This window comes from Zea mays, chromosome 8, assembly GCF_902167145.1.
Source record: "Zea mays cultivar B73 chromosome 8, Zm-B73-REFERENCE-NAM-5.0, whole genome shotgun sequence".
Lineage (NCBI taxonomy): Eukaryota > Viridiplantae > Streptophyta > Magnoliopsida > Poales > Poaceae > Zea > Zea mays.
Window position 1 is genome coordinate 133,528,019 of NC_050103.1, and position 22,708 is coordinate 133,550,726.

A 22,708-nucleotide genomic window follows, 5' to 3' on the forward strand; every position below is an offset into this window, starting at 1 on the left:
ATTTAACTATTTTATACAAAACTTTTATTATATAGTAAAGATGTGATATTCATTTTTATACCATAAGTCATCATATGTGTGAGACTTGATCTTAGCACACATTTCATTCGCACCTAGATTTACCTTTAAATCTAGGTGTGACATCAACTGAGATGGTTCGAGTTGCAATGATCCACAGAAATCAACTAAAATTTTGGGTAGAAGCAAACAGGCAGCAATGAAAGATTTTAACCCACAACTTTGAAAGGAGTAACGCAGAATGATTATCAAACATTAGAAGTGACCAACAAACACAAACCAAAATAAAGGATAAGTCAATTGCTTGCAATAATCAAGTCCCAAGACTTGTAAAGTTTACTTGTAGCATCCTACATTTACGGATCAGATGATTCTATATCCTCCTACAGGCTAGTTTTATGAAGACGTGCGATCTTCATTAAAGATGGACTCTTCAACTGAGTCCAACTGCAGTCCTTACCCTTTTGACAACACGGTTATACTCATAGAAGCGGTTCGAATCCATGCCCATTGTCGTATTTACTGTAGTACCACCTTTGCAAGAAGTATAATTCCCACCGATAATCAGATCAAAACCACCAAACTCTTTCACCAAGTCTTCAATCACATGTGTTTTGAGCTTCCAAATTCCTGCATGTTGCCTTAGTACTCCAGTTTGTTCAGTTTTCAACCACCACCTTCTTAGAATTTTTCTATTCACCTCAGATTCCTCAACAGATATCACACATTTCAAAGGGATGCCTAGACGATGAAGTGCTACTTCTGCACCTCCAATGCCACTGTAGATGGATAACACTCTTATTCCATCTTGATACTTACCTTTCAGGACTGATAAAAGATATGACAATGTATCAGTCTGGAATGCATATTTCATGGCAGCAAGTCGATCAGGTTGGTTTAATTCAAACAAATTTGTGTGGTTATAAGGGTAACCTAGTATCTTTTCCACTTGACGAGGCTCCAAAGGGCCTAACCTGTCCCGACCGACCCAAATAAGGTTTGAAACCCTGCACTGGTGTATAATCTGCATTTGTCTTGCTTGTGAAAGCACTCCTCTTGACTCTCTAACCATGCCCCCCAATCTTTCACATGTCTGCTCAATCCCTGCAGCCTCTGTAGTAATAACACTGATATGTTTTCTTGTATCCCATGATGGCCACCACTGTCGAGTGAATGGAAGTGCTTCTTCAATAGTCATTGGAGACTTTGGAACCACGACACTTCTTTTCTCCACTGGAAGGTTGTGAATGTAACCTTCCCTTCGAGTTAGAGCGGAGAAGGACTGACTGTTCACAAACTCAGGCTCCACATTATATAAGAATTGTTTGAGTTGATGCCATGTGTCTTTTGGAACCTCAACCACATTTCCATATAGGAAAAATGGGGGTTTAGCAAGGTCACCTTGTACATTTGCACGGCGACCTGGTGTCATTGCCTCCAGTTCTACCTTAACAGACATATCATTTGTCCCTGCACGCTGCCCCATAGACCATGGATCGCCAAGGTGACTACTGGAGGCCCCTATGTCATCTATAAATATATGCTTAGCCCTTTTAACCCGTGTATTGTTGTTGTCATCGTCATAATAGCTTACATCAGAGTATGAGGGCTGGTATGAAGAATAATCAGTTTCTGCCTCGTCTAGGAAGTCAGATTCAACTTTTATCTGCATAGTAGCATGAGATGCCAACATTAGAACACAGCATTTGTCGGAGAGAATGTTACAAAATTTCAATAGCACTATAAAGAACTGCTTTAAAGAACAATGTTTCATGGACCATGGAAATGAATTATTACAGAGATACATGTTCTAACAAATCAAGCCACAATCTAGGGAAATATCAGGAATATCAAATGGGTTACCATATCATTTGAATATGGAAGACAACTGTAGATTCTGCGCCATGCTATGATATAGGGGTTGTTTGGTTTGGTGCCTAAGGCATAACAACGTGCCTAACTTTTCTGCCTAAACTTAGTTCTTCAAATCGAGTGACTAAGGTTAGGCAATCTGTGGCGTCTTAGGTAGGAAACCAAACAGACCCATAAAATGTGATTTTTGGACAAGATTCCACGCATGAGATGATCTTTATCATGCCCATTACAAGCCTACAGCAGTAAGAATAAAATGCTGGTCAGTTACCTCTTTCTGCTCAATGCTATTGGCTATTCGCCTTGCCAAAATTGAGTCAGCCAGCTCCTGAACAGTTGCTCTCTGGTCTGGAAGAGTATACATGTACCAATATAAACATTCTAGGATCTCATCAAAAACTGAGCAGGAGTCTTTTAACCGTTGGCTTACCAAAATTGTCAATAGCTGATGATACCTCTTCCTCGGTAAAGCCCATCTGAAGCAAGCTAAGTGTTTTCTCCATCACACCATAAAGTAATTCAGTCTTTCCCTGAAAATTCTCATTTAATTTATAATTATTGACGTAGTTTTAGAAATAGCAACCATAATACACATATTTACTATATCAAAAATCCACACCAGTCATTTGTCCCTGAGTACCGAAAATCAAGGGAAGCACGTAACATTCATTGATCAGCTATAGTAACTGGAAATGTTTCGAGAGTAGTCAATTGGGGGAATGGTGATGTCAGCCAACTGAAGGAGAAACAGCAGAAAAATAACAAATATGTCAGTTTGCGTAGTTAGAATGTGGGAAACCCTAACCCTAATCCAGGGTTGGGAGTATTATTATATAGAGAAGTTAGATGAGCCAAGCCCATTACAATATGGGTCATCAGGTATCATGTACAGATGTCTAACAAGGAGTCTAACACCCCCTCCCCGCAGTCTCAACTCTATCATGTACCGATGTTGAGACTGCAGCGAAACTCAATGAATACACTCGACGATAGCCCCTTAGTGAAGATGTCATCGAACTGCGACGTGGTCGAGACGCTGAGAACGCGAACATCACCGGTGGCGACACACTCACGGGTGAAGTAAAGATCAATCTCCACATGCTTTGTGCGCTGATGTAGTACATGACTGGTGGAGAGGTAGACTGCGCTGACGTTGTCGCAGTAGACGAGGGTGGAGCGCTCGAGGGGGTTGTGGAGCTCCTGGAGAAGCTGGTGGAGCCAGGAGGCCTCGACCACGTCGTTGGCCATAGCAGTACTCGTCCTCAACGCTAGAGCAGGAGACGACAGGTTGCCGCTTTGAGGCCCAGGAGACGAGGTTAGCGCCCAAGAACACGACATAACCGGATGTGGATCGTCACGTGTCGAGGCACCCAGCCTAGTCAGCGTCGGTGTAGACCACGAGCTCCGAAGTCGGTGAGGGTCGAAGGAGAAGGATATAGTCGATGGAGCCTCGGAGGTAGCGAAGAATCCGCTTAAGAACGGTGAGGTGGGGCTCCTGTGAGGTGTGCATGTGAAGGCACACCTGCTGAACGGCGTAGGTGATGTCAAGTCGGGAGAATGTCAGATACTGGAGAGCATCGATGAGGCTCCAGTAGGCCGTCGCGTCGGCGACCGGGGGTCCGTCGTCCACGAAGAGCTTCGCCTGAGTGTCGACAGGCGTGGAGCAGGGCTTCAGTTGGACATGACAGCCCGCTCCAGGATGTCGAGGGCGTACTAGCACTGGTGGAGGAAGAGATCCTGAGGCCACCGCTCTGCGATGATCTCGAAAAAGTGGTGGAGAGGCCCTAGGTTTTTCATCGCAAACTCACACTGAAGGGTGACGATCGTGCGCTGAGGAAGGGCAGCCCTAGACACCGTGAGCACGAAGTCGTTAGGTAGACGGTGTCGTCCCGTGCCAATGGATGAATAGGGACGTGTCAGATTTGGTCTCGACGAAGCCAAGTGAGACCAAGTAGGAGGTGAAACGACTGTCCCAAGACATTGGCACCTGCTTGAGGCCGTACAGGGAGCGGTTCAACCGGTAGACCAGATCCGGGCGAGCGGAGTCGACAAAGCCGATGAGCTGGCTACAGTAGATCGTCTTTGTTAGAGTGTCGTGGAGGAAGGCATTCTTGACGTCGAGTTGATGGACCACCTAATTCCGAGAGAGGGTGAGGGAGAGAATAGCTCGAATGGTAGGAAACTTGACGATGGGGCTAAAGGTCTTGTCGTAGTCCACTCCAAGGCATTGAGTGAAGCCCTAAAAGGACCCAACGAGCCTTGTAGCGGTCGAGCGAGCCATCGGAGGTGAGCTTATGGCAGAAGATCCACTTGACGGTGACCACGTTGGTGCCGGATGGACGTGGCACTAGGTCCCAAGTGTGGTTGGCCATTAGGGTCGCCTACTCCTCTTCCATGGCGCGGCGCTAGTGGGTATCGGCGAGACCGGCGTGAACGGAGGAGGGAACCAGGGAGGTAGCCGAAGCGGCATCAGTCGTCAGAACCAGCCGACCGACGAGAAGGATGTCGGCCGAGCGACACGTCACCATCGGGTGGAAGTGGCCGGGGTCGCGGTGAATGGCGACCGAGTGGTACACCGGCGGCTCAGCACAGGAACGAACCGGTGGGGTGGGTAGGACCGGTGGATCAGTCCACCCGCGGCGGTGGTAAACGCGAGTGTGGTCGGCGAAACGTGTCGGTTGGGACGCAGGTGACGGGGCCACACATGGCGCATGTGAGGGCGACGAGGTAGCGCCGGGGGCGAAGCTAGGATATGATATTAGGGGGGCAAATTAGACTAGGGGTGTTAGAAGGATTTTTTGCATCATTTACATGAGAATTAGCTAAAAAACTAATAGCTCCTATAGAATTAGAGCATTAGGGGGGACATTGCCCCCCTTGCCGTCGCCCCTGGTCCCGCGTAGCGCAGGCGAGGTCGACGGGGTCGTGGCGCGGGTAGGGATGACAATGGGCTCTAAATTTTACACAATAAAATTTAAAGAATCGGATTGGATTAGGATCAGGCTCTATTCTTGTTCATTTTTTAACTAAAATTAATTTAGGGCCCTAACAATCTGTGAAGAAACATTTGGATCGCGGTCCATTACCACCCCTAGGCGCGGGCGGAGTCGACGGGGGCGCGGGAGGGGTCAACGGGGCCGCGTGTGGTGCAGGCGGCACAGGAAGAGGCAGAGGCAGCGGGGACATGCGGAGCACAGTCAAAGGCGACGTGGCCATGGGCGGAATGAAAGAGGGCAGCGGAAGAGAAACATCGACGCAATCGGTGTCGAGGAGAGAATAATGAGATGATGCAGTGGGTGAGGAGATCAAGGCATCAGTACCCCTTGTGGTCATGGCAGTAACCGAGGAAAAGACGAGTGGAGCGAGGGGAGAATTTGTGAGGAGCAGTGGCGAAATTGTTGGGATAGCATGCACGACCAAAAACACGAAGGTGGGCATAGAAGGGGGTTGTGCCATACAGGGTGAAGTGGGGGTGGGGTGACTCACCGGCTTGGAGGGAAGGCGGTTGAGGAGATGGGTAGCAGTGTTCAGGGCCTCTGCCCAATAGTTGGCAGGAAGAGACACCTAAAATATGATGCAACAGATCATGTTAGTGGTGGTGCAAATAATCCGTTTGGCCTGGCCGTTCAGAGGGGAAGTGTAGGGGCACGAGAGTCGAACTGAACGCTGTGGGAGAGAAAGGAGCGAGAGGTGGAGTAGATGGGAACATGGGATGTCCAAAGGTCACAGTGGATGAGGTCGAAGGGGTGAGTAGCTCGGGATATGGAAGAATAGAAGAGTAAGCGAGTATGATGCCCAAGCCGATAGGTATGGCAAAGCGAGGTGGTGTCGCCGCGAGGGCAAGGAATGGTCGAGAGTCAAGAGAGGACGTCATGGCCTGGGTGGCCAAGACAACAGTGCCAAGTGGAAGTTGGGGAAGTGGAGGCAACAACGTAGGGTTGGACAACATGGGCGAAAGAAGGTTGGGTGGGGAAGCGAATGGGGTATAGGGGGCTGGAACTGTCGTAGCGAGCAACAACAGCACGAGTGGTAAGATCCCGTATGGTGAGCCCCTAGGGATCAAACTCCATAGAGCGACGTTTGTCAGTGGTGAAGCGACGGACCGAGAGGGGGTTCTGGATGATGTTGGGGGCAACAAGGATGTTGTTGAGGTACAACGTGCCAGGAAGGACCGTGTCACCTACTGAGGTGACAGGCAGAGTCGACCCATTTGCCGACAATGACGAAGGAAGGGAAGGTGGGGTTATGGGGGTGGGGGAAAGCGACAGCTCTGGGTCGGGAGTGGTGTGGAACGAGGCGCTAGAGTCGGCGACCCAGTCGGTGGGAGGAGGGGACGCCGAAGACAAGGGATGCGAGAAGAGAGCCAAGGGAGGCACGGGGACCGTGACGGAGTTAGGGTCAGCGCAACGGCTCGGGGGCTGGCGCGGCAGGGGAGGTGGCCAGGCGATGTCGGTGGTGATACTGGGGAAGTGAAAGGGAGGCGCCACGCCCGCGCTTGCGAGGGCGGTGTAGAGGGCCGTCGAGGCAGCAGAAAGGGGGGCAGCAGGGAGCGCACCGAGGATCAGGCCCTCATCAGCGGCCACGGCGAGGGAGGCCATGTTGTCGGAGCCTGAGAAGATGTAGCCGCTGGTGGTGGTGCTGTGTAGGGCAACAGCGGGGCCGATGGTGGTCGTGTAGAGCCTGCTGGTACCAAGTGGGAGGCTGGAGAAGGGGCCACGGTCACCCATGGAGAAGCCTGAGCCGGCAACGGGGAAGATGGCTGGTGGTGGCAGGGTCGCGAGCCGCCCGGCAGCGGGGAAGATGGACAAACCACGCCATCGGTTGGAGCGTCCCGACGGCTGTAGAGAGATGATCCACGATAGGGCCACAGGAGGCCGGCATCATGGAGTGCGAGCAGAGACGAGTGCGGGCGGTCGGGATCCGTAGCTCAATCGACACGCTAGAGGTCGAGTGCTCGCCCGGACGACGACGATGGGGCGCGGACCGAGAGGGGAGGAGGGGCGGCGGTCTAAGAGGCCAGGCCAGGGAAGGTGATCGGGAGGAGGGGTTGTGGCCTGGGAGGAGAGGTCTTGGCGTCCAGGGAAGGTGGCTGACGGCTAGGAGTGAGGGAGAGAGAGGAGCAAAATAAGACCTAGCTCTGGCACCAAGTTAGCATGTGGGAAACCCTAACCTTAATCCAGGGTTGGGAGTATATTATATAGAGTTAGGTGGGCCAAGCTCATTACAATAGGGGTAATCAGGTAAATATAAGAGAGCCCTAACCTAACCCAAAACAGGAGTAACATGAGTGACACTTGTGAAGGTATAATACTTAAGGGTATTTGGTGTAATCTCCTAGTCTAGGGGTTTCTCTCATGTGTCTCTTATGTACTCTATATAATCCCCATTGCGCCTCAATGCATCATCGAATTCAATCCCCATTTGTAACATAGTACCACAACTCTAGGTTTTGTGATACAGGCATCCATTCACCACTCACCACCTTCATCTTCACTGTGCTCCCCAAGGAGGATCGTCTCTGCTCGAGGCAGTTTTCTAGATCTAGAATGTTTTTAGTCTTCATCGCATTCTTCATCCAGCACGTAATGCAGCAGCAGCAAGTCATTGTCCTTCCTCTTCTTCAGCAGTACAAGTCATCCAGAGGTAAATCCAAATCTGACAGCCATTCCTCGCTTGTTGCGACTCCTCCCCTGCAAAATCATATCCACCCACTACGGTCTGTGCGTCGTTGACCAATCTTCAGGCCATCGTCGATGCATGAAGAGCAATATTTAGGCCGCCGTCGATGCATGAAGAGGCCCCACACAGACAGACGGGTGAGAGCACACGACAAATCCAGGTGGAATCGACGATGGACATGATGGTTGCCTGAAGATCGATCTGCAGTGCACAGACCGTAGTGGGTGGAGATGATTCCGCAAGGGAGGAGTCACAACGAGCAGGGCACAACTGCCGGATTGGGATCTACCTCAGCCCTCAGGATGACTCACTGCTGAAGAAGAGGAAAGACTGGGCTTGATGCTGCCACATGACATACTGGATGAAGAGTATGATGACAACAACGACGACAATAAAGCATTTTGGTCCCAAGCAAGTTGGGATAGACTAGAGTTAAAACCTAACAAAACCCATCAGTCAATGTTCGAGCACATGGATAGTTGTTTTCCATGCACTTCTATTCAAGGACATTGGGCATATTTCATCCTTTCAAATCTTAATTTATTGCCTCTTTCCTTATTAACTTCAGTCTTCCTCTTCCTCTTTTCCTATTGCTATCGCGCCATAGGATCCCACTATGCATGGGTGCCTCTAGAGGTCTCCGATGGACATGTCCAAACCATCTCAACCGATGTTGAACAATCTTTTCTTCAATTGGTGCTCCCCCAGCCTATCACGTATATAATCAATCTAGACTCAATCCCTTCTTGTAAGGCCACAAATCAACCGCAACATACACATTTTCGCAACAGTTATCTACTAAATATGTTGTCTTTTTTAGGCCAAGATTCTGTGCCATACAATATAGTTGGTCGAATCGCCGTCCTATAAAACTTGTCTCTTAGCTCCTGTGATACCCTCTTGTCATATAGAACGCCACATGCTTGATGGCACTTCATCCACCCTGCTTTGATTATATGGCTAACATCATCAATATTCTCGTCTCTATGTAGCATTGACTCTAAATACCTAAAGACGTCCTTCCTAGGCACTACTTGAACTAACATCAATATTCTTGTCTCTTTGTGGCTAAAAGTGTTGCACTAAAGTTTAGCACCCTTTAGCACTTTAGCTCCACCAAAGGTGCTAAACTATGCTAAAAATGGTCCCCTGACCCATTTCTCTCTCCTCTCTCTCCCCCACCAAAATGTCCCTTCTCTCTCCTTCCCCCACCGGTTGGTCGCTTGTTTAGGCATTGATTAGGGTATTGTGCTAAAGTTTAGCACTTGTATTCAAACAGCCCTCAAGTGCTAAAATTTAGCAAAAGTTTAGTAGGTGCTAAACTTTAGCATGTGCTAAACTTTAGCACTATGGAAACAAACAAGCCCTTACTATTTACTCCTGCCCGACTTTCATCTATTAGCACTATATCTTCCTTAAAAGGCATACACCAAAGGATATCCCCTTATATACCCCTTGTGACCTCATCCGTCACCAAGGCAAAAAAAGTAAGGGCTCAAAGTTGACCCTTGATGTAGTCTTATTCTAATTGGGAAGTCATTTGTGTCCCCATGACTTGTTCGAACATTAGTCACAACATTGTTGTACATGTTCTTAATGAGTCCAACACACTTCATTGAAACTTTATGTTTGTCCAAAGCCCACCACATAACATTAAGACCAAAAAATGTTGATATACAAAGCTACAACAGAAGCAGAGGCGATCTTCTCATGGGGAGTGCAGCAAAGATGAGGTGGTGGCTAGATCACAAAACCTAGAGGTGTGATACATGTTACAAATAATACAGGCTAAATTGGATTATTGTATTGAGGCCAATGAGAACTATAGAGATTACATGAGACGCTCAAGGGGGAAACTGTCAAGGACCTCCGGTCCGAGGGTAACTGAACCGCGGCTACGGAGATCGTAGTCGTGTTCTGTGGTCGCCGGCGGGGTTATTCCCCCACGTCGTCGCTCAGGTTGATGCCTAGGTTATTCCCCCTAGGCGCTGACATGAGAGAGAGAGAGAGGAGAGATTAGATTGGTAGTAATTTCTGCTTACTTTCCTCATCCAACCGAATACAATATATAGGTCCAAATCTGAACCGCAAGGAGCTAATCACTCCTAAATTCTAGGTAACCAACAAGGTAACTAATATGGAGCTAATCACTCCTAAATTCTAGGTAACCAACAAGGCAACTAATCCCAACTTTCTACTTATCCATTGCCTTGCTGTTCCAGCTCACGCGCGGCACGTTCCGTGGCGCGGCAAACATCGCGCGCACGCCTGCGGCGCGTATATGTGCGACCGCACATGACATCTCCCCCCCCTCAAGATTCAGCTCGTCCTCGAGCTGAATGTCCGGGTAGCGGTTTCGGAAATCGTTGAGGTCTTCCATTGTAGTCGAGGTAGCTGGTTCATCGCGCCAATGGACGAGCAGCTGGCGAACGTCGCGCGCCAGACATGAGTTCACCACCCGGTCAGGTTCGGGCAGCACCGCGCCATGGAGGATGGTGGGCAGGGCGGGAGGCGTAGCCGGTGGCGTGCCAATAAACCTCTTGACCACTCCAACATGAAACACATCATGAAGCTGTGCTCCTGGTGGCAATTCCAATCGAACGGCGACGTCGTTGACGAGCTCGACGATGCGGTAGGGACCGACGTAGCATGGCTTGAGCTTTCCTGTAGTGGTGCGCGGCAGAGAGGCGGCCTGGCGTTGGCGTAGGCGCAGCAGCACCCACTCGCCCACCTGGTAGGCGACCAGCCGATGAAGCCGATCGTAGTGGCGCTTCTGCACCTCTTGAGCCTGATGGAGGCGATAACGGATGTCGGCGAGGAAGGACTCCCGGGCCTCCATGTCTTGTGCGACCGCGGCGACGCGCGTGTCCCGGGCTCATAGGATCGGATGGTAGGGGGTTTGCGGTCGTAGACCACCCGGAATGGCGTCTCCTGCAGGGACGACTGGTAGGCGGTGTTATATGTATACTCTGCCCAGGGGAGCCAACGCAACCATTGCCAATGGCGATCGCCGGTGAAACACCTGAGGTACATGATGATGACCCTGTTTGCCGCCTCCGTCTGGCCATCCGTCTGCGGGTGGAACGCCGATGACATGAGGAGCTTGGTGCCTGAGAGGCGCATGAGCTCGCTCCAAAATGTCGACGTGAAGACGGGGTCCCGGTCGGAGACGATGGACTGTGGAATCCCGTGGAGGCAGACTTGCTGAAGCGGTCGACGATGGAGAGGATGGTCGTCTTCCCGTGCACGCGGGGAAGCGCTTCGACAAAGTCCATGGCGATGTCGGCCTAGACGATGGAGGGCACTGGCAGCGGTTGTAGTAGTCCGGCGAGGTGCAAGTGTTCGGACTTGTACCGCTGGCATGTCGCGCACGAGCGGACGAAGTCCTAGACCAGGCGACACATGCTAGGCAAGTGGAAGTCGTGTCGGATACGGTGCAGCGTGCGGTGGACACCCTCGTGGCCGTCTTCGTGGATCGTGGTGATGATTTCTTGTAGAAGCGGCGAGAACGGCGAGATGAATAGACGCCCCTCGAAGACCACCATGCCATCACGTTCACGCACAGCCCAAGGCGCGGTGCGGGTACCGGCGCGGATTTCGTCGAGGATGGCGAGCAAGCTGGGGTCCGTCGCCTGGGTTTGCCGGAGTCGGTCGATGAAGTCAAACCGGGGGGCTGAGATGGCCAGCAGCCCAGCCGTGGCCGTGTCCCATCTGGACAGGGCATCAGCCACGATGTTGGTGGCGCCAGACCTATACTCCACCGTGAAATCAAATCCGAGCAGCTTACCAACCCAATGGTGCTGAGGGATGGTCGCGAGGCGCTGATCGAGAAGATACTTCAGGCTGTAGTGGTCGGTTTTGACGATGAAGCGCCGACCCCACAAGTATGGCCGCCAATGTCGAACGGCCTAAACGAGCCCTATGAGCTCGCGCTCATATGCAGCGAGGGCATGGTGACGAGGCGCGACAGGGCGGCTGAAGAAGGCAATCGGGTGCCCCTCCTGAACCAGGACGGCGCCGAAGCCGTAAGTGGAGGTGTCGCACTCGACGGTGAACACCTTGGCGAAGTCCGGCATTGCGAGGACGGGTGCCGAAGTCACCGCATCTTTGAGTGCGACAAACGCGGCCTCAACCGCTTCCGACCAGGAGAACCCCTCTTTCTTGAGAAGGGCTAGGGATGAAAACGGGACGGATACAGCCGGATACAGGGTCATCCCGTATCCTACCCTAATGTATTTCTCTCGGATACGGGACCGGATACGGGTAGTTAAGATTCGGGACGGATACAGGACGGGACCGGGTAATAATCCGGACGGGTAAGAAACGGATAACGGATACTATTCGGGTAGGTACCGAATAATTGTCGGGTAGTTCATCCGATGATATTAATTGTCCAACCATCCATAAGTTAAGCAATACATAATCATGTATATGATAGATCAGATGTAAGAAAGGAAACTGGTAAAATTGACATCATGCAGTTCAAAGTTGCTTATCACAAGGACATTGTAGAACCAACACCGCAATATTTAAAATTCATAAATATTCTAGTTTCACTAAAAATTGCAAATAAGTTACAAAAACTAATAAACATTTTATATGAAGATAACTCAAGTCCTCGTATGAAAATGATAAAGTGAAGTACTGATTATGTTGAAACTTGGATACTACACTAATTTCACATGTAACTCATACAAATAAGTGAAAGTGAAAGGAAAGAAACGTGGGCATCTTATAGATCTTATGATCCAAACATTTTTTATGGTTACATATGGATATATGTTGTATCTCCGTAAAATTTCACGATTTTCTGAGGCTATTTATGTATTATTAATTTCTTGTCATAGAAAATCATCAAAATACAATTAAATCATTAAAATATTGTTTAAACAAAAAATTGATGTATTTCAAAGTCATAGATCTCTTCAAGCTCTACAATTTTCATATAAACTTTATCTTCATCCGATTTCATATGTAAAAGTTATGATTTTATAACTATATTATGCAGAAAAAGAAAAAACGGGTACCCGAATTCCGGGTACCCGTATCCAACCCGGGATTTTCGGGTACTGACCGGCTATTAGTGATTATGTATCCTACCCGTATCCGAGGTTCAATATCCGGGTAATACCCGTATCCGTCCCGACAAACAAAATACCCGTATCCGTATCCGAAATTACGTCCCGTTTTGGTACCCGTATCCGATACCCGTTCCGAGTACCCGTCCCGTTTTCATCCCTAAGAAAGGGCGGTGAGTAGCGCGGCGATGACGCTGTAGTTCTGCACGAACTTGCAGTAGTAGCCTGCCAAGCCGAGGAAACCGCGAACAGCCCGCGCGGTCCGAGGACGTGGCCAGTCCCGCACGACCTGCACCTTGGCCGGGTCCATGGCCACTCCGGCTGCGGAGACAACGTGGCCGAGGTAGGCGACCGCCGGAGCCGCGAACGCACACTTAGTGCGCTTGAGGAAGAGCTGGTGCTGCTGGAGCTCGCTGAATACCGCACGAAGGTGTCGCAGGTGGTCTGCCCATGACTTGCTGTAGATCAAAATGTCGTCGAAAAATACCAGCATGAAACGACGGAGAAACGGCCGCAGGACGTCATTCATTAGGGCCTGGAACGTGGCCGACGCATTACACAACCCGAACGCCATGACGAAGAACTCGTAGAGGCCGTCATGCGTTCGGAATGCGGTCTTGTGGATGTCAGCCTGCCGCATGCGGACCTGGTGGTAGCCGGAGCGGAGGTCGAGCTTGGTGGAGAAGCATGCCCCATTCAGCTCGTCCAACAACTCATCGACCACCGGGATCGGAAAGGCGTCCTTGACCGTTAGCGCGTTGAGTGCCCGGTAATGGACGCAGAAGCGCCACGACCCATCCGGTTTCTTAACGAGGAGGACCGGCGATGAGAACGCGGAGTTGCTGCGACGGACGATTCCCTGCTAGATCATGGCGGTGCACTGCCTCTCTAGCTCGTATTTGTGCGCCGCTGGGTAACGATAGGGATGAACGACCACCGGCAGCGCGCCCAGCTTGAGGACGATGTTGTGGTCGCGAGCGCGCTGCGGTGGAAGGCCCGACGGCTCGGCGAAGGTGCCCGCGAATGCAGACAGGAGCTCCTCCAGGAGGCTTGCAGGCGACGAGCAGACGACGAGTAGAGGGGCCTGGCGCACCCACTTCCGTCCAGCAGACCACGCGGTCGCGGCGCGTGAACGCCATGGTGCGGGCAGTGAAGTCCCACACGATTGGTCCCAGGGTGACCATCCACTGGGTACCCAGAACTAGATCGTATCCCGCCAGTGGCATGATGTAGAGGTCAACGCGGAACTCCTCCCCGGCGATGGAGATGGGGGCCTGACGAAGCACGCCGGGGCAAGAAATCTGCTCGTCATTGGTGACCGTGGCGGTGAGGCGTGGGTCGGCGTGGACGGCGAGACCCGTGCGGCGCGCAGCATCCTCGGCGCGATGAAATTGTGAGTTGAGTCGGTGTCGAGGAGGGCGATGAAAGCAGCAGCGCCCACGATGACGCGGACCTGCATTGTGTTGCAGATGGGCATACCGGCTACCGCACGGAGGGAGAACACCGGTGCGTCCTGATTGGTCGTGGCCGCGTCTCCGACTGCAGGCACGTCGTCAGCGATCTCCATGCCGCCGATGTAGAAGATGTGCTGACACACTCGGTTGTGGCCCCGTGAGTACGGCTCGTTGCCGTTGTAGCATAGGCCAAGGCGGCGGCACTCCGCCTGTTCGTCGGGAGTGAGGCATTTCGCCGGTGCCAGTGCCCCGCGTACGGGGGGAACGGGCAGGGCCAGCAGCTATTGCCCCAGCGGCGCAGGGAGCGCGGGCAGCGCTGGGGCCGCCAGGAGCGCCGGGGCCGGTCTGGGGCCCGGGGCAGTTGGTGGAGCGCGCGGTCCGACCCGTGCCGACGCGTGGGCCATCTTGTCGAGTTCCATCAGCTCGACCTGGCGCGCCAAACTCATTGTTGTCGCGAGCGTTGCCGGGTTGTGGATGCGCACGGCGTGGCTTAGTGGCGGCAAGAGCCCGCCTGTGAAGAGTTGGACGCGCTGCGCCTCGTCTAAACGACCCACGCGGGGCAGCAGGGTCTGGAAGCGATTGTCGTATTCTTCCACAGTCCCGGTGCGCCGGCATTCCGTCAATTCGAACAAGGGTGCTGCTCGCAGGGGTGGGCCAAACCTCAGATTGAGGAGCTCCCTAAAGCGCCCCCATGGAGGCGTGCCCTCGTCTTCTTGGAGCTGGATGTACCACAGCTATGCGACATCTTCCATGTTGTACGACGCCATCCACACGCGTTCCTCCGCCATGGTACGCTGCTGCTGGAAATACGACTCACACTTGTTGATGAAGAGCATGGCCCGGTCTTGCCGTCGTAGCGGGGGAAGTCGATCTTGTGGAACTTGGGCGGGCGATCGAAATCACGATGGCCCTCAGTGCGGTCGCCGCCATTTGCTGAGGACGAGGCGGTCCTCTCCTTCATGCCCTCCATGTCTACCTTCAAGGCCATCATCTCGGCGGACATGTCCAGGAGCTTTTTCATAACATCCGCGATAGTGGGTTGGTCTCCCATGGCCGTCGAGGCTGTGGAAGAGGGCGGTGAGGATGGGGTGGTGGTGTTGCTGGTTGACACAGATGACAAGGATCGCCGAACTCGTGATACCAAGTTGTCAAGGACCTCCGGTCCGAGGGTAACTGGACCGCGGCTACAGAGATCGTAGTCGCGTTCCGTGGTCGCCGGCAAGGTTATTCCCCCACGCCGTCGCCCGGGTTGATGCCTGGGTTATTCCCCCTAGGCGCCGACTTGAGAGAGAGGAGAGATTAGATTGGTAGTAATTTCTGCTTACTTTCCTCATCCAACCGAATACAATATATAGGCCCAAATCTGAACCGCAAGGAGCTAATCACTCCTAAATTCTAGGTAACCAACAAGGTAACTAATCTGGAGCTAATCACTCCTAAATTCTAGGTAACCAAGGCAACTAATCCCAACTTTCTACTTATCCATTGCCTTGCTGTTCCAGCTCGCGCGCGGTGCGTTCCGTGGCGCGGCAAACATCGCGCACACGCCTGCAGCGCGTATATGTGCGACCGCACATGACATAAACCCTAGACTAGGAGATTACATTAATCCCCTCGACTATTATACCTTAACAACAATGAGCTAGGTCTACCAAGTGTTGAGATGAACACGGTCAACATCAACATAGCCTTTTAGTCCCAAGCAAGTTGGGGTAGGCTAGAGTTGAAACCCAACAAGATATCGCCAAAAGGGGAAAGAGAAAGAAAGGGGAGGGAAAAGCTTTTGAGAGCACTAAAAGGAAAAAGGCCTAATCACGGTTCGGGCACGGTAAGTCTAAAAAATGCTGGGAGAACAAGAAAGAAAACTGTGAAACAGGGGACAAGATGTTCAAAAGGGGGATGTATGAAATATAGTCCTTCAAGAAACATCATGGCAGACTGGCAGAGTACAAAATGGAACAACCAATTCAGAATTGACAAAGCAATGTTCTACCCTCAAACTAATAAGTAACCACAATTTGCACCACAAAGATGTTGCAGAGTGATACATGTTACAAATAATATTGCTTTAGATTGCAAAGCCATAAGTAGAAGACTTTTGTAATAACTACCTCACTTGTTGTGGGGTAATTCAGCTACATAAACTACATAGAATTAAACAAACAGGCAACAGGATAAACCTCATTTGTAGCGTCACCAGTTTGCAGTCCTCCAGAGGGTACTCCTGATTGAGCACTGACAATGAAGTCAACGAGCTGTTCTAATGGCGCTTCATCACCTGAAATTAAGCATATTATGAAGCATTATTGTATTGCATACTGGAACATGTCCATTTTCTGTAATGGCAGTGGGGGCTCTGGACAAAGACACAGGGCCACCAGTTCTGCAGCAGCAGCTTAGGGAACAAGAGATTATTTTCTTAGTTTGCTCAGGTTGTGGGGTAATTCAGCTACATATGATCTCATCCTTAACATAGGAGCGCGGTCAACATAGAGAGGTATAAGGTGGCAAAGAAGACTGCAAAGCGAGCTGTGAGCGAGGTAAAGGGTCGAGCCTATGATGAATTGATGATCTTTACTGAAGACTAAGTTCAAAGGAAGGGGAGAAAGATGTCTATAAGATAGCTAGGATTCGAGAAAGCAAAACGAGGGACTTCAACCAAGTTAAATGCATTAAGGATGAGATGGATCAACTCTTGGTGAAAGGACAAGACATCAAACAGAGGTTGAAGAGGTATTTTGACAATCTTTTCAATGGTGAGAATGAGACTATGGACATCCAATTGAATGACTCCTTCGAAGATCAACCATGGAAGCAATTTTCTTAATAAGGCAGGTCATGGATATAAGGAGCAGAAGGACTTGCACATGGTTTTTATCAACTTGGAAAAGGCCTATGATAAAATACCTAGGAATCGCATGTGGTGGCCATTGGATAAGCATAAAGTCCCAAGAAAGTATGTTACGCTCATCAAGGACATGTATGACAAGGTTGTGACTAGCATCCGAACAACTGATGGTGATACAAATGTTTTTCCGATTAATATAGGACTACATCAAGGTTCAACTTTGAGCCCTTATCTATTTGCCTTAGTGATAAATGAGGTCACGAGGGATATACAAGGAGATATCCCTTGGTGTATGCTTTTCGCTGACGATGTAGTTCTAGTAGATGAAAGCCGGGAAGGAGTAAATAGAAAGCTAGAGTTATGGCGTCAGACCCTAGAGCCAAAAGGATTTAGAATTAGCAGAACCAAAACCGATTATATGAGATGTGACTTTGGTACTACAATTAGTGAGGATGGAGATGTATGTTTGGGAGGCCAGGTAGTACCAAAGAAGGACACCTTCCGTTATTTGGGATCGATGCTACAGAGAGATGGTGATATTGATGAAGATGTTAGCCATAGAATCAAAGCGGGGTGGATGAAATGGCGTCAAACATCGGGAGTCCTATGCGACAAGAGAGTGCCACAGAAGTTGAAAGGCAAGTTCTACAGGACAGCTATTAGGCCTGCTATGTTATATGGGGCTGAGTGTTGGCCTACTAAGAGACGACATATCCAACAACTAAGTGTCACAAAGATGCGTATGTTGCGTTGGATATGTGGGCACACAAGATTGGACCGAGTGACAAATGATGACATACATGATCGGCTAGGAGTAGCGTCAATTGAAGAAAAGCTTATTCAACACCGATTGAGATGGTTTGGGCATGTCCACCGGAGACCCCCAGAGGCACTGGTGCATAGAGGCATCATAAGACGGGACAATAATGTGAAGAGAGGTAGAGGTCGACCAAACTTGACATGGGAGGAGGCAATCAAAAGGGGCTTGAAGGAATGGAATATCCCAATGGAGTTGTGTTTGGATAGAAGTGCTTGGAAAGAAGCTATCCACGTGCCTGAACCGTGATTAGGCCTTTTTTCTTTTAGTGCTCTCAAAAGCTTTTCCCCTCCCCTTTCTCTCTCTTTCTCCTTTTGGTGACATCTTGTTGGGTTTCAACTCTAGCCTACCCCAACTTGCTTGGAACTAAAAGGCTATGTTGATGATGCTCAGGTTTGTTAGCAGATAGGATTGATTAGTTACTTGGATAAGATTTGTTAGTAGGTTTTGCTAGGAGCCTAGTCTATAAATGCAGTTGAGTCTAGGTTAAAATATAGTACGGAGAAAATAGATCAAAGAAGCCAATCTATCCTGCTGTTGTCGTTGCCTGCATCCAATCAACAGACATATCAAATACTCCCTCCGTTCCAAACTAAAGTCGCTTTGGCCTTTTGTTTGGTACATCAATTTTGCTATGTATCTAGCAAAATCTATATATATATATAAAAGTCAAAGTGACTTATAATTTGGAATGGAAGGAGTACATATTTTTTAAGGTTTCAATCAGTACTGGGCACGCTGTCAAGTGAGCAAGGATCGAATCGTCGCACACTCAGTAGCACGCCACACCAGCGCCCGGTGTGGTGAAAAATGAGCAAGGGTCTTCACACCTGGCTCAGTGGGTGTGAACGGTAAGGAAGCTAGTCTAGCCAACTAGGATCCGTTTAGGTGGTTGTAATGTAGGGTGCCTTACGGTTAAGTTAAGAGAGTTGATACAGTGGTTAGGAGACATGTAAATATCTTGTGCGTCCAAGAGGCTAAATGAAAGGGACAGAAGGCGAAGGTGGAAAATACTAGCTTCAAGCTTTAGTATACAGGGATTATTCCAAATAGAAATGGAGTAGAAGCTTTGATTGATAAGAGCCTCAAGGCAAGGATGGTGTGGTGGAGGTGCGAAGGCAAGCAGATAGGATCATCTTAGTTAAACATTGGAGATATTGGTGCAAATGTTAGCCATAGAACCAAAGTTGGATGGATGAAGTAGCGCCAAGCATCTAACATTCTCTATGACAAGGGGTGCCACAAAAGCTAAAAGACAAGTTTTATAGAACGGCGATTAGACCCGCTATGTTGTATGGAGTAGAATGTTATGTTGGCCAACTAAAAGACGACATATTCAACAACTGAGTGTTGTAGAAATGTATATGTTGCACTGGATTTGTGGTCACACAAGATGGACCAAGTTTGGAACAATGATATTCATGACCATCTAGTGGTAGCACCAATTGAAAAAAAGCTTGTCCAACATTGGTTGAGGTGGTTTGGCTATGACCAAAGGATACCTTCAATGGCACCAGTGCATTGTGGAGTCCTAAGTCAATATAATAATGTGAGGAGAGGTAGAGGAAGACCAAAGTTGACATGGAGGGCAATAAAAAAGATATTTGAAAGGTTGGGATATACGGTACCTAGAGATTTATGTTTGGACAGGAGTGCTTGGAATTTGGAAAGCAACTATTGACAGTGACTAGGGGCTCATGTTGGATTTCAACTCTAGCCTACCCCTACCCCAATTTGCTTGGGACTGAAAGACTTTGTTATTATTGTTGTTGTTTTTCAATCAGTACTGTTTGGGTCTACAAGGGCAATAGTGCAGTATAGTTGTTGGAAAAAATTACATAAAACAAACTAACAGTGCGCAATCTGAACACTCAATAACAAATTTGTCAACTGCGCAGAAGTGTATGTACCTAGTTGCTTGAAGGCTAAATCAACTTCTTGTTGTGAAAAGTTCATTGTTCTGAGTAAAAATGACCACTTCTCTGAGAAAGAATCAAGCTCTGGCTGAAGATAGTGAGATGTTTATTAAGATTGGTTCAAAAGATTTTAAATAGGTAAGATAACTATTAACATCTTCTGCTAAGAGATCACCTTGATGTCTTGGTAGATTCCTTTCCTAGACTCTGAAGGAGAATTGTTCTCTTCATTATCATTATCAAAAAAACTTCCGAAAGAATCTGATGACTCTGATCCAGACTGCTGAAGGTCCTATAACATAAAGGAGATTCTTACTATACCCTATTTCTCTTTCTCAATGCACATGACACAATAACGGGTTATCATGGGGATGCAAATAAAATCTACAGATCAGTTCCTTCATAGGGTGCCAACTCCATCTAAGTAAAACAGCATTCCAATTATTTCAAGGTTCTTAAAGTTAAGTAGTAATTAGCAAAAGTGTAGGAAATGATGGAATAGCTATGGAAACTTCAAAAAAAAAGTATAAAGGGTCACAGTGGATAATGAGATCTAACTGGACTTATATCTGTTCTTTCATATGGCAGAGTTGTGTAACGGATGAGATGTAACAAGGTAATTACTTATGCAGAACAATTGGTTCACCTCCGCTATCTAAAACACAAGTGCCATGGTATCTTCTGATATGAAGCCAGCAACTATCAAGAATTTAATATGGATGAAGTAACAAGGAATCAATAATGCAGGGTATAATTAACAAAATATAATTAGGTGGACCATAGCTACGTAATGAACAAAACATTTCCAAGATGCAAGAGTTAAGTTTAAAGTTAGACGCTGATCATCGCCAGCAACATCGACTAGACAATGAAATTGGCAAAGCACTTACAGAATAGGACAGAAGAGATTCCAAAATTGTGTTAGAATCATCATCACCTGCATGGATTTATACGTAATTATTTATTCATGGAGTACAAGGCAATGTTCATAGGACTTTGACTTTGGAGATTATTTCACATCACTATACACATTGCAAAAAAATTATCAACGTGTCGTAGAATACCATGTCTCTGGAGAACCTTGTCTACCAGCTTGGATGAAAACCCCATTCCAATAAACTGTGATCTTAGTTTACCAGATGAAGAACTTGGTTGACCTTCCTGTGGTGCGCAAAATATCAGTATCCTGACTTTACCAAAACAGAATTGATGCACCAAGATAACCATATTTGGTGAAACTATAATGTCTATCCGTATGCAATTTAATGGCTAGCATTCTAGTTACTTCCTAACATTCACTAACCAGATAAACAAAAACTAACTATGCTTCAGTGGTGTTAAATAGCAATCCGAAATCTTTTAAGTACCACATTTGGAACAAAATAATCCATTTTGGTGACTCTGGCTTAGCACTAGGACATCGCATTACATTGATTTTCCGAAATTGGAAACGAACCCTTAAGCACCACATTGTCTAAGGGGGGGTGTTTGGTTCCTTTATGGTGTGTTTGCTTTGAGGAATCACTCCATCCAAAATGAGGTGGTGCATCACGGGTTCATTCCTCAAATTTGGTGGGATGACCAATTACTCATATTAGTACTAACTAACTAGCTATGAGGAATGAGGTGGTGAGGAATGAGGTGGTGATGGATCAACTCATTCTATTCCACAAACCAAACAAAAAAAAATGAGTGAGAAGATGATGGACAACTCATTCCTCAAACCAAACACCCTATGTCATCCTCCTAAACTTTAGTCCCCAAAAAATCCTATTTTAATTCTAAGGGGGTGTTTGACAAATAAAAGAAAATTTCCAGATAAAAAATAGATTTGATGATGCCCAGACATGGTAACGACTAAACTTCATTTACTTGAAACATCAATGCATAACTTGAGCACAGCTAGCACCTAGCAACTGGCACCCAACTGCAGAAATTTTTACATCATTCCCTGACTAGGAGCACGTCTCGATAAGTTTCTGCATCTGCAACAAAAACCACATCCTACAGGAACTAGCTGTGGAGGGGCACATCACCTCCTCCTTCAAGCTGGCATGCACCGAGACAGGCAGCGGATCCAGAGCAGACTCCCTGAGACCCCTGGCATCAGCATCTGCGCCGCCGTCCTCGGCCTGATCTTCGACCTTAACCTGCATTCACCAAGGACGCGACGAGTAAGCTTGCCGTACACAGTTAAGAAACACAGGCATGCAGACGGTGCGGAGCAGACTGTTGCCATCACCATTTTCCGATCAGATAGGATTCCAGACTCGGACGCCCCTTCGAGACACGGAAAATCAAAAATCAGGCAGAAGCTAGTAGGCAAAAATGCTAGGACATGTACACTACGCATGTAATCAGATCGGATTCGAATACGGCTGGTTTGAGGCAGGAGAGGCGAAGTTGTTGGGCTTACCTGGTGGGTGCTCGTCGCCGGCGACGGGCCCAAAGAAGACCTGCGCACCTGGCGTACGGTGGCTGCGGTCCCCCGGTCGTCGCCGCGAGCGAGGAGGAGGGAGAAGGCGCACGGCAAAACCCCCGCGAGCCGGCAAGGTGCGTAGGCTGTGGCGGACGGTAGTGGGAACAAAACGCAACAGCAGCGCCCGCGGCTTTGTTCGGCTGCACGTAGAGTATCACTCCACTCCTTTGTATTTGTTTTTGTTTTACCGAGATTCCCTTTTTTATATTTCAAAAAACTATATTAAAACACATTTTTGCTTTAAATTTATATACATAGGTATTTATCATATCATCAAATATAATATATATATATACCCCTAAGGCCCTAACAAAATGCCAGTTAAAATTAATGCAAATCTACCTAACAAATAACCTGGTGAGATGTGTTATTTTTAGGGCTAGTTTGTGAACCTCAATTTCCCAAAGAATTTCTATTTTTCTATAGCAAAATGAACTAATTTCTCTTAGGAAAATAGAAATCCCTTAAAAAATTGGGTTTACCAAACTAGCTCTTATACATAAAAAAATTCCATATCTATCACATTGAACCTTCTAGATCCCTTTTT

General features: G+C 48.5%; 1 protein-coding gene across 1 annotated transcript; it reads right to left on the minus strand.

The window, feature by feature from the left end:
- Window positions 1–451: 451 nt before the first annotated feature.
- LOC541971 (DNA methyl transferase 106) lies at window positions 452–22,280 on the minus strand. Its single transcript, NM_001111624.1, is given in 11 exon segments — window positions 452–1,684; window positions 2,162–2,238; window positions 2,321–2,420; window positions 16,282–16,379; window positions 19,677–19,770; window positions 19,858–19,974; window positions 20,573–20,619; window positions 20,747–20,843; window positions 21,719–21,832; window positions 21,925–21,962; window positions 22,099–22,280. Coding segments are annotated over 10 exon segments (1,980 nt in total). The 5' UTR covers window positions 21,928–21,962; window positions 22,099–22,280.
- Window positions 22,281–22,708: the final 428 nt, after the last annotated feature.